This window comes from Trichomycterus rosablanca, chromosome 14 (assembly GCF_030014385.1).
Source record: "Trichomycterus rosablanca isolate fTriRos1 chromosome 14, fTriRos1.hap1, whole genome shotgun sequence".
Classification (NCBI taxonomy): Eukaryota; Metazoa; Chordata; class Actinopteri; order Siluriformes; family Trichomycteridae; genus Trichomycterus; species Trichomycterus rosablanca.
The window spans coordinates 13,996,327-14,012,264 of record NC_086001.1 but is presented as its reverse complement, the minus strand read 5'-3'; the positions used below and the strand labels follow the sequence as shown (position 1 = coordinate 14,012,264).

Genomic DNA, 15,938 nt, shown 5'->3' with positions numbered 1-15,938 from the left:
TGCTTCTATATGGTAAGTGGAGCTGATAAAATGGACAATGAGTGTGGAAACAAGGAGGTGGTTTTAATGTTATGCCTGATCGGTGTATATAAAATATGTTATATTAGGGTTTACACACTTTTTCAGGATTAATAAATTAATTGAAAAAAGAATAGAGGTTGAATACTATGTTATTACTGCAGACATTATTTGAATGAAGATCATACTTTATGATTAATTATTGGATAAATCCAGGTTGATTTGAAGGGTTCACAAACTTTTTCATGCACTTTTACTGTATCCTTTTCTCATCATTTGAATGTGTGTATGTCTCTCTTTATACAGAATGCTGTACTTGATAAGCTGTTTGACGACTTGGAGACACTGTTAGTGGATTTGGGAACAAGAGATAATGTGAAAGTAAGTAGCAACTCTTCCTCCTGTTGTTCTGTGTGGGCGGAGCTACGTACTTGTGCACTCTCTATAATTGTGTTAGCATCCTCGTTATTTAAAGCTTAGCTCGCAGGCAATTTAATGCTTTGCTTTTCGAAGATCACGATACATTTTGAAAGCTCACAAAACATCTAACAAACCCAGACAGCCGTGTAGGTGTGTGCTGGAGCATTAGAGCATTGTGGGTGGTTTTATGTGTTGTGTAAGTTTAATGAGTGTTGTGAAAAAAGTTTGGTTATTTAATTTACCTTTGTGACATAGTCTTTCAGTTCTTTGTTATTCATTGTAGTTAATGATCTCTGTCTGCTAATATAAATAGGGCTAAAACATGAACTGTCACTTGATGCTGAGAGGGCACTGAATATTCTGAATAGAATAAAAAACACAGGTTTGAATTGATGAACCTACCCCAAACCGGAAACTATTTGTAATATATTTATTGTGCACATTTGGAATGGGATGTGAATGGGATCTGCAATAAATTCTCATATAATGAATAATAATAAGAAGAAAAATAAGAACTAGTAGGAAGAAAAATCCTAACACAAACAATAGGGTCACAGCAACTTTAGTGCTTAAACCCATAATAATAATAATAATAATAACAATAATAATAATAATAACAGCAATAAAACAATAATAATAATAATAATAATAATAACAGTAATAATAATAATAATAACAGTAATAATAATAATAACAATAAAAATAATAATAATAATAACAGTAATAATAAAAGTAATAATAATAATAATAACAGTAATAATAATAACAGTGATAAAAATAATAACAGTAATAATAATAATAATAATAACAGTGATAATAATAATAACAGTAATAATAATAATAATAACAACAGTAATAATAATAATAATAATAATAATAATAATAATAATAATAACATTAATAATAACAATAATAATAACAGTAATAATAATAATAATAATAACATTAATAATAATAATAATTACATCAATAAATTATTAATGATAATAATAATAATAATAATAACAGCAATAAAACAACAATAATAATAATAATAACAGTAATAATAATAATAACAGTAATAATAATAATAATAATACCAATAATAATTGCTTTAGTTTTACATCAATAAAAATAAATTAGATTTAATATTTTTTTATAAATTTATTTAGGCTTTACATTATTTATTGCATGTGGAGGTGTTCAACTGTTGATCTTTTTTAAGATGCAGTGCAAGAACAAAGGAGTCAAAATAATTAACTTTTTTTTATTTATTTAAATTAAATTGAACGTAAATTGAAGTTTCTCTCACTTATTGTATTTATTTATTTAATTATTATTATTATTATTCATATCATCATCTTTACTATTTTGCATTTTTTTAAAACTTAATCTGTTTTTATTTATTGTAGGTCTGGTTCTATAACCAAGGTTGGCATATAATAGCATCATTCCTAAATGTTGCCACCAATGCCATTCTCAGAGGAAATCTTCCAGCCGGTCTGCAGCCCAAACTATACGGCATTTCAGCATTTAACCATCCACTCAACCTCACCAAAGAGCAGCTCTCCGTTGTAATGTGAGTATTCAGCTGGGGGCAACAGGGGTTCTTATCAACTCGCAGCCCAACAAGTGCTGCTGTAATAGGTTAGTCTGCTGCCAGTTTGCAGTTAAAAAAGAAAAAAAAACTAGCCTGGTGTTTGCGAAATACAGGTTTCCCTTCACGATCTGAAAGTTAAGTGTTCGTCTAAAACCTTTTGTAAGCCATAATGGTGCAAAGCAACGAAAGGATTTGCATTTTATATGGGTTTTATGTTGTATGTTTTATATGGGTATGCATTCCCAGACACAAAAAACCCTACCAAACTATGCCAAATAATGCAAAAAACCTAAAATAATCTGTCATTGTAAAAGCGGGAAAGATATAATACATACACAGCCAATATAAAGTAGAAATATTGTATGTACGGTAGGTATTTTCACTTAACAGTATCGCTTTTGTGTGTGTGTGTGTCTGTGTTTAGCAAAAGTACTGTACTACACAAATACACTAAACTAGTTTAGGTCTATAAGTGGTGAAAACCTGCACTCCTCCATGTGTTCTTTTTGAAGTAGAATGGTAAGAGACCAACAACAGACTATTTCATTATAGTCTTAAAGACCAGACTCTATTTCTGATAAGATAATCCTAAAGCACATGGCTTAATGGTTTGTTGAAAAGAAATCTTACCAGGGCATGGCTAAAGAAAAGCACATTTCTGCCTCCTTACATATAAACAAAAGTGGTTAAATGCTTGTACTCAGTGGACTTCTAAAATTAAGTTTAAAATGTTTTTTTGCTTATTTATTAAATCATAGTGGTTATTGAATAAACCCCTCTGTTTTTTTACATATGCAGATCTGTGCACGTAGTTGTGCTTAATCTTTAGCACGGGTCATAGCCGTCTATTCCAAGAACTTTCTTCAGCGTTAATTCTCATTAGAGACCACGGCTGGCCTCAAAATACTGCCTTCTAGCTATAATCATTTTTTGTCCGTTTCACTGTATTTGCATGAGTTCTGCCCTGGTTATTAGTTCATTAGTGTCTTCTATTCTTTGTCCACTGTTCAAGGTTACCCGATTCATCCTGCCAGTCTGCCCGCCTAGTAAAGCCGCCTTACCATGTTCTGTATTAAAAAATATTAAAGCATATTAGAGCAAATCTCAGTCCGGTGGCCTAATTGCGTCCAGCTCTTTTTGATAAATGCGGCTCCAGATAAGTGCAGGGAGCTTATTAAATATGGTGATATCCCTGCAGGAAGTTTGTATGTAGTGTGTGTGTGTGTAATAGTGTGTTAATGCTTGATTTGCGGCCACCTTGCGGGTGTGTCGACAGCACGGTGCTGAGAATTAAGATGGATCATTAGGTATAGCGGGTCAGTGTCAGAGACAAAGACAGAGTAGTGAAGCATTACACACCCAAAGAGCTTACAACCTCCCGTAAAACATACAAACACAGGCTTCATTCTGGTTAATGGTAACTGGCCGTATCTCTTCCTTTTAGTTAATGAGACTTTCAGTGACGGATCAACTTTTCCACTATTTATCCACTAATGATGAATAAAACAGCAGTGCAGCATGCTGACCTTCACTGTAAACATGTGTGTGTGTGTGTGTCTGTAAAAAATAATAATAGAGTCAGAAATAGAAAGACAGATCAATCACATTTCAGCAGTAGGGTGTCTGAACAGATGGAGTGTGAAGGCAGAGGAAGTAGAGCCGCCCCATCCGACAGCTGAGAGATCTTTCATACGACCTCACATGAGATTTCATCATTTTTCACTAATAATACTTCAAAACATTGGGTTTATATATAGTAAAACTGTATAAATTATAATGTCATTCCATAAGCACCCGTAATAAGCTGTATGATCAAAAGTATGTAGACACCTGATCACAACCAAATTTTCCAAAACACTGAAGCATAATCCTTAATTAAAAAAAATAATTAAAATAAATGCAAGGAAAAAGGTCAGAACTAAGTATACTACATTGCCAAAAGTATTCGCTCGTCTGCCTTCACACACATATGAACTTGAGGGACTCCCATTCTTAATCCATAGGGTTTAATATGATGTCGGCCCACCCTTTGCAGCTATAACAGCTTCAGCTCTTCTGGGAAGGCTTTCCACAAGGTTTAGGAGTGTGTTTATGGGAATTTTTGACCATTCTTCCAGAGGTGCATTTGTGAGGTCACACACCGATGTTGGATGAGAAGGCTTGGCTCGCAGTCTCCGCTCTAATTCATCCCAAAGGTGTTCTATCGGGTTGAGGTCAGGAAAGTTCTTCCATACCAAACTTGCTTATCCATGTCTTTATGGACCTTGCTGTCATGTTGGAACAGGAAGGGGCCATCCCCAAACTGTTCCCACTAAATTGGAAGCATGAAATTGTCCAAAATCTCTTGGTATGCTGAAGCATTAAGAGTTTCTTTCACTGGAACTAAGGGGCCGAGCCCGACTCCTGAAAAACGACCCCACACCATAATCCCCCCTCCACCACACTTTACACTTGGCACAGTGCAGTCAGACGAGTAGCGTTCTCCTTACAACCGCCAAATCCAGACTCGTCCATCGGATTGCCAGACGGAGAAGCGTGATTCGTCACTCCAGAGAACACATCTCCACTGCTCTAGAGTTCAGTGGCGGCGTGCTTTACACCACTGCATCCGACACTTTGCATTGCGCTTGGTGATGTAAGACTTGGATGCAGCTGCTCAGCTATGAAAATCCATTCAATGAAGCTCTCTACACACTGTTCTTGAGATAATCTGAAGACCACATGAAGTTTGGAGGTCTGTAGTGATTGACTGCAGAAAGTTGGTGACCTCTGCGCGCTATGCGTCTCAGCACCCGCTGATCCTGCTCTGTCATTTTACGTGGCTACCACTTCATGGCTGAGTTGTTGTCATTCCAAATCACTTCCACTTTGTTATAATACCACTGACAGTCGACTGTGGAATATTTAGTAGCGAGGAAATTTCACGACTGGACTTGTTGCACAGGTGGCATCCTGTCACGGTACCACGCTGGAATTCACTGAGCTCCTGAGAGAGACCCATTCTTTCACTAATGTTTGTAAAAGCAGTCTGCATGCCTAGGTGCTTGGTTTTATACACCTGTGGTCATGGAAGTGATTGGAACACCTGAATTCAATGATTTGGATGGGTGAGTGAATACTTTTGGCAATATAGTGTATGTGGTTTATGGGATAAGTGTAAGTACTTGGGATTGTGCCTTCAAACTTGTCCTGATTAATATACCTTTATAAGGCAGCAGTCATTATTCACTCGCTGCATATGAACTGCCTTAGAGACTTAATGCTGGCAGGACTGAAGTCTTGTTGGTAGGCTCTCAGTTAGCTAAAATCCCTTATATCACATTTGATTTTGATGGTGTACCAATCCAGTCAGCTCAAGTAATCAGTAATCTTAGTTACTATCTTAGTAATCAGACTCCTAGCTTACCTTTGAACCCCATGTTAAATCTCTTACTAAGACTGCATCCTTTCACCTCTGAAATATTGCTCGCCTCTGCCCTTTTCTCTCTGACACAATGCTAAAATGTTGGTTCATGCTTTCTCGTCCCGATTATTGCAATTTTCTTCTGTCTGGTCTTTCTTCTACATTGCTCAACCGTCTTTAGCATATACAGAACTCGGCAGCAAGGGCCCTCACATTTACAAAATGTTCTGCACATTTACATTACATTTACATTCTCAGCATTTAGCAGACGCCTTTATCCAAAATGACTTACATTACAGTTACAATATACAGTCTGAGCAATTGAGGGTTAAGGGCCTTGCTCAAGGGCCCAACAGCAGCAACCTGGCCGTGGTGGGGCTTGAACCAGCGATCTTCTGATTACTAGTCCAATACCCTAACCACTAGGCCATGGCTTGCTGCATATTGCTGCTACTGCTACTATAAAATTCTTCTTCTTAGCTTTAAAATTCTACATGGTCTGGCCTTTTCCTACCTTAGGGAACTTATTCAACCATATGTTCCCTCTCGTACCCTCAGATCTTCTGGCACTGGCCTTCTGGCAGGCCCGCGATTTAAACTAAAATCAGTAGGTGGCAGATCATTCAGTGCTGCTGCTCCGAATTTTTGGAATTCTTTACCTCAGTCTGTTCATGACTGTTCTACTCTGTCCTCATTCAAGACTCAATTAAAAACGTTTCTGTTTTCTTTACACTTCTTATAGGGTTTTGTGTACACATTGTAAAGTGTCCTTGGGTTTGTAAAAGGATATTGAAATTATTATTGTTATTATTATTAATAATAGATAAGGTACTGTCTTGGTAATTGCCTGGTTCAAGTTCCACCACCAAGTTTCCACTGTTGAAGCATTGTGGACGTTGTATTCGGTCACAACTGTCATTTTGAATAAAAGCGTTTGCTAAATTTCATTATTAAATATAATTCAGAATACAAAACTGACCTGTTTTATCTATAATTTTGACATTCTTTATTTTGAAACTTTCATACAAACAATTCCTATTTTTGCGTAGGGGCAGACGTGATAAGTAACAAATAGTTCCTGCGTTATCATGACAGATTTTACTGCCTTTGGGTTGTTTTTATACAGACATTAGTTTTCCAATTATAAACTAGGCAGTGAGAATAAATGACTGTAGAATGACAGTTCCTGCTGGGGAAGAAAACACATTGATCTATTGAAAAAGCAAAAGAATTGCATTTTGTTGCCAAAGCAGGTAGATTAGAAATTGTTTCAGTCGGCATCCTGAACAATTCAAACAACATTTAGTAAAGCCCTTCAGCATAAAAGGTTTTAAGCAGAACCCCTTTGGCCTGATGCAGGGGAGGGCAAACTTTGTGTCTGGGTTGTAAAATTTGACTCACTGTCTGGGCCAGCAGCAGATGGTGGGATGAACTAATGTAAATTACACGTGAAACTCGTTACCTAAAAATTAAAGATTACCTACCTTTCTTATTTATTTCAGTGGGCTTTAGCAAAGGTTGCTAGTGTTTGAAGCAGAGATGTTCACAAGTCACAAAATACGAGTCCGAGCCGAGTCACGAGTCTTTAGGCTAGAGTCCGAGCCGAGTCACGAGTCTTTAGGCTAGAGTCCGAGTCAAGTCACGATTCTTTAGGCTAGAGTCCGAGTCAAGTCACGAGTCTTTAGGCTAGAGTCCGAGTCAAGTCACGATTCTTTAGGCTAGAGTCCGAGTCAAGTCACGAGTCAATATAATATACACAAAACATATATTGGAAATGTAGCATAAAAATAAACAAATAATCTGCAATCTCAGAAAAAAACAACAACAGATTAGTGTATTTTGCCATTTTACTTTGTGCCTTTACTTTCCTAGGTACCGGTTAAAAGCTTAAACTGGTGTTTTGTTTTCATTGCAAATTACGGTACAGCGGCCAAAATCCCAAACACAGCAAAAAAATCCATAATACTGCTTACCTTAGCTTATGTTCTTCCAGATGCTATTAAATTTATAACCGTGTGTCCCATTAGAAATATAATCCGTTACTTTGTAAATGTGCTTATAATTAAAAACAAACAAACTTCTCCCGGTTGTGAAGTAAAACATGAACTCGTTAGAAAGCCAATCAAGCGTTTCATTGACACATCATCTGTGTGACGCTGCAAACTAAATACTTGCAAATAACAGCATTTCTTACTAAAAATTAAAATCAGAAGGTCTCATTGGTTCAGAAAGTGGTTCTTACAATCATTAGCACCAATTCTGTAGGAGCGTTTCATTCACATTATCTGTTACTGTGAAGTGCACTACGTAGGGTATTTTAAGTAGGGAGCGACGCTCCATCACTACGCCGGAAGCTGTCTGTAACATTTACCCAATGTGTGCGTTGCGGTTTAAAACGGCTGGATGTCGGATGAATATAGACTTACGTGCGACTCGGACTCGAGTCCCCATCTCTGGTTTGAAGTGCGTGTGTTGCAGGAAAAAATGCAGGGTGTTACAGGAAAAAGGCTAAACGAATGCAGTCTTTAGACAACTTTGTAAATACTTGACAGGCCGAATTAAACAGCCTAACTTTTACTGGTGCTGGTGCCAAGCCAACATTATTCATTAAAAATTAATCTCCAAGGCTCTCAGGTGGCACAGCGGTAAAATACGATAGCACACCAGAGCCGGGATTTCGAATACATCGTATTGAATCACAGCTCTGCCATCCGGCTGGGCTTGGTGCCTACATGAAAAACGATTGGCTGTTGTTCATACAGGGTGGGATGGGCCTGACCAGGTTCCTCATAACTGGTGCTATTACGACCTCTGCTGGCTGATTAGTTGAGGAATCATGCGTTGATCAGGGTGTGGCTCTTTGTACACAAAGCTTATCCGCATATAAACTCACCTTGTGCAGGTGAAAAGATGCAGTCGGTACTGCACACATGTCGGAGGGGGCGTGTGTTAGTTAGATGCTTAATGTATAATCAGTGTCAAAAAGGATTCTTTTTTTTTTTTACACATCTTGTACAGCTCCGTAGCTCATTACCAAGTCCTTCATGCCCCCAATCAGGTGTGCAAGAGCTGATAAAACACTAAATGTATGCAGTGATGCACCCCTACAGGACCTGAGTTCTTACTCTTGCATGTGATTAGCGTGTGAAGAGTAGTGTGAAGTCTCAGGTCATACCAAAAATAACATGAACTCAATCAGCAAGCAGGTCAAGGTCGCATTTTATACTGCTCCATGTCATTATGATGGATAAGATCATGTGAATAGTGTGTGAAATTTTAAACACAGACTGTTAGTGGTCTTTGAATGGCTGAGTTTTTATCACTTCAGGGTTTTATTTGACATCAGTTTGAATGTCCACGTTCATTTATCTTAATTGCAGAGTAGATTGTATGGAGGGGTGTAAATACCACACAGTGTTGTGGTATTCACAATATTAAATAAGCTAGTGATATTTTTAATATTTTGAATTTGAAGTTTCTCTTTAAAAATCACTGCTTGAAAAATCCTGTTACTAAATGTTAAATATACAACGATTAGCCATAACATTAAAATCACCTCCTTGTTTCTACAGTCCATTGTCCACTGTTCATTTTATCAGCTCCTATTACCATATAGAAGCACTATGTAGTTCTACAATTAATTACTGTAGTCCATCTGTTTCTCTGCATACCTTTTTAACCTGCTTTCACCCTGTTCTTTAATGGTCAGGACCTCCACAAAACCACTATAGAGCAGGTATTATTTAGGTGGTGGATCATTTTCAGCACTGCAGTGACACTGACATGGTGGTGGTGTGTTAGTGTGTGTTGTGCTGGTATGAGTGGATCATCTACAGCAGCGCTGCTGGAGTTTTTAAATACCGTGTCCACTCACTGTCCACTCTCTTAGACACTCCTACCTTGTAGGTCCACTCCTACTTTGGTCCACCTTGTAGATGTAAAGTCGATCGAGATGATCCCTCATCTATTGCTGCTGTTTGAATTGGTCATCTTCTAGACCTTCATCGGTGGTCACAGGTCGCTGCCCACAGGGCGCTGTTGGCTGGAAATATTTTTGGTTGGTGGACTATTCTCAGTCCAGCAGTGACAGTGAGGTGTTTTAAAACTCTGTCAGCGCTGTATCCACTCATACCAGCACAACACACACTAACACACCACCACCATGTCAGTGTCACTGTAGTGCTGAGAATCATCCACCACCTAAATAATACCTGCTCTGTGGTGGTCCTGTGGGGGTCCTGACCATTGAAGAATAGCATTAAAGGGGGCTAACAAAGCATGCAGAGAAACAGATGGACTACAGTCAGTAATTGTAGAACTACAAAGTGCTCCTATGTGGTAAGTGGAGCTGATAAAATGGACAGTGAGTGTAGAAACAAGGAGGTGGTTTTAATGTTGTGGCTGATCGGTGTATGTTTTAAAATTACCATAAAAGCTTTGTTAAATTTCAATTGATTACACTGTATTGGCAATTTGTGAGCCTCACTGCAGGTAACAGTAGTGCCTGAGTTCCAGGGTTCAAATCCCAGGCTGGGCTCACAAATACAGAAGGCATTACATGAACCTAACCATTGGAGGAGAGACATATCAGTGCACCCTTGGTGTCAAGTCCAACACACAATTGTGTGCTTTTTTTGTGCAGGGCATCAAGCTCTACAGATGTGGTGGTGGCGATATGTGTCATCTTCGCCATGTCCTTTATTCCGGCCAGTTTCGTCCTCTTCCTCATCCAGGAACGCGTCAGCAAAGCCAAACACCTGCAGTTTGTCAGTGGTGTCAATCCTACTGCTTACTGGGTGGCCAACTTCACCTGGGACATGGTACACACACACACACACACACACACACACACACACACAAAGTACACTTATGATACATAGTATATTAATTATTACTTGGACGACCACATAAATTCTGTATGGCTGGAGGTATAAATGAATTCCTAATATCTCTGGAAGTAGTTCCAGTCACAAGTTTAATCCGTTGAAACACCTGACCAAGACTAGCCATAATATTACAATTATTAATAATTATTGAAGAACAAGGTGAAAGCAGGATGAAAAAAAAGAATATTATTGTGTTGTGTTTGCTGACCTGCACTAGGCTGAAGACTCCTTAATTCTGAATTCAATCTCATGAACCCTTCTCAGTGTGAGAGCTCTCTCAGTGCTGGGAAAAAAATGATAGTACAAGCTGAGACAGCTAATTAAAAGCACATCGATTCAGCTTGGGATCCTATTCTGAGGATCTTTCATTTATTAAACTGAGACAATTACTATCTTCTTACGTAAGAAGACTGTAGTAAAGGTTCTCCTCCCACTCTGCATAAACTCATATACACTATATTGCCAAAAGTATTTACTCACCCATCCAAATCAGTGAATTCAGGTGTTCCAATCACTTCCATGACCATAGGTATATAAAACCAAGCACCTAGGCATGCAGACTGCTTCTACAACCATTAGTGAAAGAATGGGTCGCCCTCAGGAGCTCAGTGAATTCCATCATGGTACCATGATAGGATGCCACCTGTGCAACAAGTCCAGTCGTGAAATTTCCTCGCTACTAAATATTCCACAGTCGACTGTCAGTGGTATTATAACAAAGTGGAAGCGATTGGGAACGACAGCAACTCAGCCATGAAGTGGTAGCCGCGTAAAATGATAGAGCTTTCTGCAGAGTCAATCGCTACAGACCTCCAAACTTCATGTGGTCTTCAGATTATCTCAAGAACAGTGCGTAGAGAGCTTCATGGAATGGGTTTCCATGGCCGAGCAGCTGCATCCAAGTCTTACATCACCAAAGCACGCCGCCACTGGACTGTAGAGCAGTGGAGACGTGTTCTCTGGAGTGACGAATCACGCTTTTCCGTCTGGCAATCCGATGGACGCGTCTGGGTTTGGCGGTTGCCAGGAGAACGGTACTTGTCTGACTGCACTGTGCCGAGTGTAAAGTTTGGTGGAGGGGGGATTATGGTGTGGGGTCGTTTTTCAGGAGTTGGGCTCGGCCCCTTAGTTCCAGTGAAAGGAATTCTTAATGCTTCAGCATACCAAGAGATTTTGGACAATTTCATGCTTCCAACTTTGTGGGAACAGTTTGGGGATGGCCCCTTCCTGTTCCAACATGACTGCGCACCAGTGCACAAAGCAAGGTCCATAAAGACGTGGATGAGTGAGTTTGGTGTGGAAGAACTTGACTGGCCTGCACAGAGTCCTGACCTCAACCCGATAGAACACCTTTGGGATGAATTAGAGCGGAGACTGTGAGCCAGGCCTTCTCGTCCAACATCAGTGTCTGACCTCACAAATGCGCTTCTGGAAGAATGGTCCAAAATTCCCATAAACACACTCCTAAACCTTGTGGAAAGCCTTCCTAGAAGAGTTGAAGCTGTTATAGCTGCAAAGGGTGGGCCAACACCTATGGATTATGAATGGGATGTCACTCAAGTTCATATGCATGTGAGGGCAGACGAGCAAATACTTTTGGCAATATAGTGTATCTGTTCTGCTACCGTACTTACAATGTGTATGAGTAATTTTTTGCTGTTTGCTTTACTTGCAGTGTAATTACATCGTTCCATGCATTATTGTCATCGTCATCTTCCTCTGCTTCCAACAAAAGGCGTATGTATCCCATGCAAACCTTCCCGCACTCATCCTGCTCCTGGTGCTTTATGGGTAAGTTCTATTTTAACATTTAAGAGCTGAAACTAAAATTTAACTCAAGCTTCATTTGTATTTGGACTGGTATATAAGGAGGTATTAGGCTAATTCCAGCTTTTAGAGGTGCTCCAGTGTGTTATATTTTACCACGTTTTTCTCCCTTTTCTGAAAAAAACCTTTCAAAGTACCTAATTCTGGCAAACTTAATGGTTGTCTGAAGATTTTAATTCCACATTGACGTATTAGTCTTTCACAAACCTTTACTTAATGATTCATTTAACACACATTTTAGTAAACATTTCCAAAATAGAATCTATCAACCAATGTCCTAGTCTGGATGGCATAATTACACCATTATGCCCAAAGTAAAATTGATCATCAGAGCCTGTCTGGCAAAATGGTTAAGGTGGCGTTTGTCATTAACCAAGACTGCAGCTATCAAAGCCGTATTACATTTAGATTGTGGTCAAATTGACTTACAAATGTGGCTGAGACGCCTGAACCGGCTATATAGTACATACACCACATGGCCAATAGTATGTGGACACATGAACAGAAGCATGTTTGACATTTGAGTAAAAAAACATGCACTATTACACAGAGATATCCTGCCTCTCCTCATCCCTATGACAACTTTCACTGTTCTGGTATGTCCTTCCACAAGATTTTGGAGTGTGTTTGTGCCCAATTGTGCCCATTCAGTCAGCCAGTGATGATTGTTGAAAATCCTGGCTCATAATAGACATTAAAATTAATTCTAAAGGTGTTTAGCGGGGTTAAGTCAGGGCTCTGTGCAGGCCACTGGGGTTCCTCAAGACCAAGCTCATCAATCATGTACTCATGGTTCATGATTCGTGCACAGGAGGCATAGTTTATTTTATACACACCTGAAGTTCATAATTAGAAGGGGTGTATACTTTTTTTTTTTTTTTTTTCCTCGTCCAATTGCCCGATTACGTCACGCTTCCTCTCTACCAATGCCGATACCCGCTCTGATTGAGGAGAACGAAGCTAACCCACGTCCCCTCCGACATGTGGGCAGCAGCCGTATGCATATTTTTACCTGCACTAGGCGAGTGCTAATGCGTATCAGCCCTGTGTACGAAGAGACACACCCTGATCAACGCAGTCCTTTCCCGCCCCTGTGCAGGCGACATAAATCAGCCAGCAGAGGTCGTCATAGTTGCATCAGTTACGGCTTACTACTACCCCACCTGTATATGAACAACAAGCCAATCGTTGTTCATGTGGCCGCTCAGCCCAGCCGGATGGCAGAGCTGAGATTTGATACGATGTATTCGAGATCCCAGCTCTGGTGTGCTAGCGTGTGTTTTACCGCTGTGCCACCTGAGTGGCATGTCCACACATTTTTGACCATATAGTAGCCAAAGTATGTGGTTAAGGTATTGGTAATCAAAGAGTGGCTGGTTCAAGCCCCACCACTGCCAGGTTGCCACTGTTGGGCCCTTGAGCAAGTCCCTTAACTTTTAATGCTTAGACAGTATAATGTTATAGTACTGCAAGTTGCTTTGGATAAAAGCGTCTGCGTCAATGCAAACCATTCATGTAAAGGTGCATTTATGTACTGTATTTATATTAAAACATTCATGCTGGATGATTATCACACTAATACTTGTGCATGTTGTGTGTTGTAGATGGTCCATCACTCCGATGATGTACCCGGCCTCGTTCATATTCAGCATTCCCAGCACGGCATACGTGGTTCTCACCTGCATCAATCTTTTCATCGGCATCAATGGCAGCATTGCTACGTTTGTCATGGAGCTCATCAATGACCCGGTTAGATGCAATACATTTATAAAGATATACAGACTGCAAAAACACAAAACAAGCACATGACTTGTTACTTCTCTTATCTTACCCACTCATACAAAGCAGCATCTTAGAGTAATTAAGTCATCAACTGGTATGCTTTGAGGTGGTATGAGGAAAACATGCAGACACTAGAAAAATATGCCACACTTTAAGCACTGATTTTAAGTGAGGTTCGAACTGAGATTCACATAACCTTAAAGCAGTGATTCTCCTCCCTACCACCCTTAATTTATGTCAGTTAAATTCTTTTACTTTTGGAGATGGAGTGGTGCAGCTGTTAAATACACTAGACTTGGGTTTGTCGCAAGCCAAAAATTGCCACCATTTTTTTATTTTTAAGTATATTTAGTTTTGTGTTTCATCTTGATACATTGTTTGTGTTGCCTGGGTCACGGTAAAAATCATGAACAAAATGTGGGTCACTTGAAAACCCTGCACAAGCCCACCAGTCCTGACATCTTGATTGCATTTGCGATTAAAGCTAATCAGGTTTGCAAAATTAAGACTTTTGTGACACATATTTCAGCAGTCTAATGAAAAAACAAAAAAACACAAAATAACAGATGTTGACACTGTCTGAGATATTTCTGCTTTATTATTTCCCCCCAACCATATACTTCTCTTCAAATCCCCAAGGTGAGACGGCGGTGCGGAGGGAATACGGAGGAGCGGTGTGTACTAGTGTGTACAGGGGTGTGTATGTAGGAGGACAGTCAAGTGCCGGAGGAAATATGAATTACCCGTGTGCCGGGGAGATTTGTACGCTCAGGTTGATTTATGAGTTTACAGCGGGAGCTTGAAGAAAGCCACCTGAGTTCCTTGGGAAGATTTGAAATCCCTCTATACACTTAATCTGAGGACGGGCAGAATTGGCAGATGAGCTTTGATATTTCTGGCATTAGACAGACTCTTTGGTTGAGTTATGCCTCTTCTCTTCAGCTTGATCCAGGGTACTGGAAGGGCGCTATAGATCTTTATTATTGATGAATTAAGCTAGCTTGCTGTCAGTCTTGCTGTGTCTATACCTTACCCTTTTATTACCCTTATTAGGTAAGATTGCAGGTAGATGAAGAAAGAAGGACAATTGCTCTTACCATGCCATTTATCCTGATCTTTGGAAGCACCATAAGGACAAAAGAATGTGAAAACCTTTTTTTGAGTTCATGCGTTCCAGCCAAACCCATTGCTAACAGGTGTGTAGAAATGCAATTTAAAAATGATATGCATCCAACTTTGTGGCAGCAGTTTAGAGAAGGTCCTTTCCTGTTTCCTGTTCCTGGCCTAAATATAAAGAGAGCATTTTGACAAGTTTTGTTTGGAGAAACTCAAGCCGTGACTTTTGGGATATATTGAAATGTCAGTTTTGGCCTGACATGGGTGCCTGATCTCTAAAATGCTTATTTTTACTGAATGGGCACAATTTCTCAAAGATATACTACAGTGGAAGCTGGTATAGCTGCAAAGAGAGACAACTGTGTATTGGTGATTGTGGTTTTGGAATGGTATGCTTATGATCAGGTGTTTACATACTTACATTTTCAGCATTTAGCAGACTCTTTTATTCAAAGTGGCTTACAGTACTGTGACGGTGTTCTGTCTAAGCAATTGAGGGTTAAGGGCCTTGCTCAAGGGCCCAGTAGTGACAAACCTGGTAGTGGTGGAGCTTAAACCAGCAACCTTTTGATTACTAGTCCAGTACCTTAACTGTTAGGCTAAAACTGCCTACTGAAACATTTACATTTTTGGCATTTAGCAGACGCTCTTATCCAAAACGACTTACAGTAAGTACAATTACAGTATACATTCTGAGCAATTGTGGGTTAAGGGCCAGCCTGGTAGTGGTAGGGCTTAAACCAGCATTCTTTTGATTACTAGTCCAGTACCTTAACCCAGAGGTCCCCAACCACCGGGCTGCAGACCACACAGAAATAATAAATAATTAGAGATCGCTACATCAGCCATGAAAACACTGCTTTTATACACGGGTGTACAGGTCCTTCTCAAAAAATTAGCATATTGT

At 39.5% G+C, this 15,938-nt stretch overlaps 1 protein-coding gene across 1 annotated transcript in view; it reads left to right on the top strand.

Moving 5' to 3' along the window:
* LOC134326904 (phospholipid-transporting ATPase ABCA1) overlaps window positions 1–15,938 on the top strand; it is a 245,300-nt gene that overhangs the window by 171,859 nt on the left and 57,503 nt on the right. Inside the window, exons 34-38 of the mRNA XM_063009016.1 lie at window positions 325–399; window positions 1,830–1,996; window positions 10,063–10,240; window positions 11,982–12,097; window positions 13,738–13,882. Coding sequence (XP_062865086.1) covers window positions 325–399; window positions 1,830–1,996; window positions 10,063–10,240; window positions 11,982–12,097; window positions 13,738–13,882 — 681 coding nt within the window. The remainder of the gene's footprint in view (window positions 1–324; window positions 400–1,829; window positions 1,997–10,062; window positions 10,241–11,981; window positions 12,098–13,737; window positions 13,883–15,938) is intronic.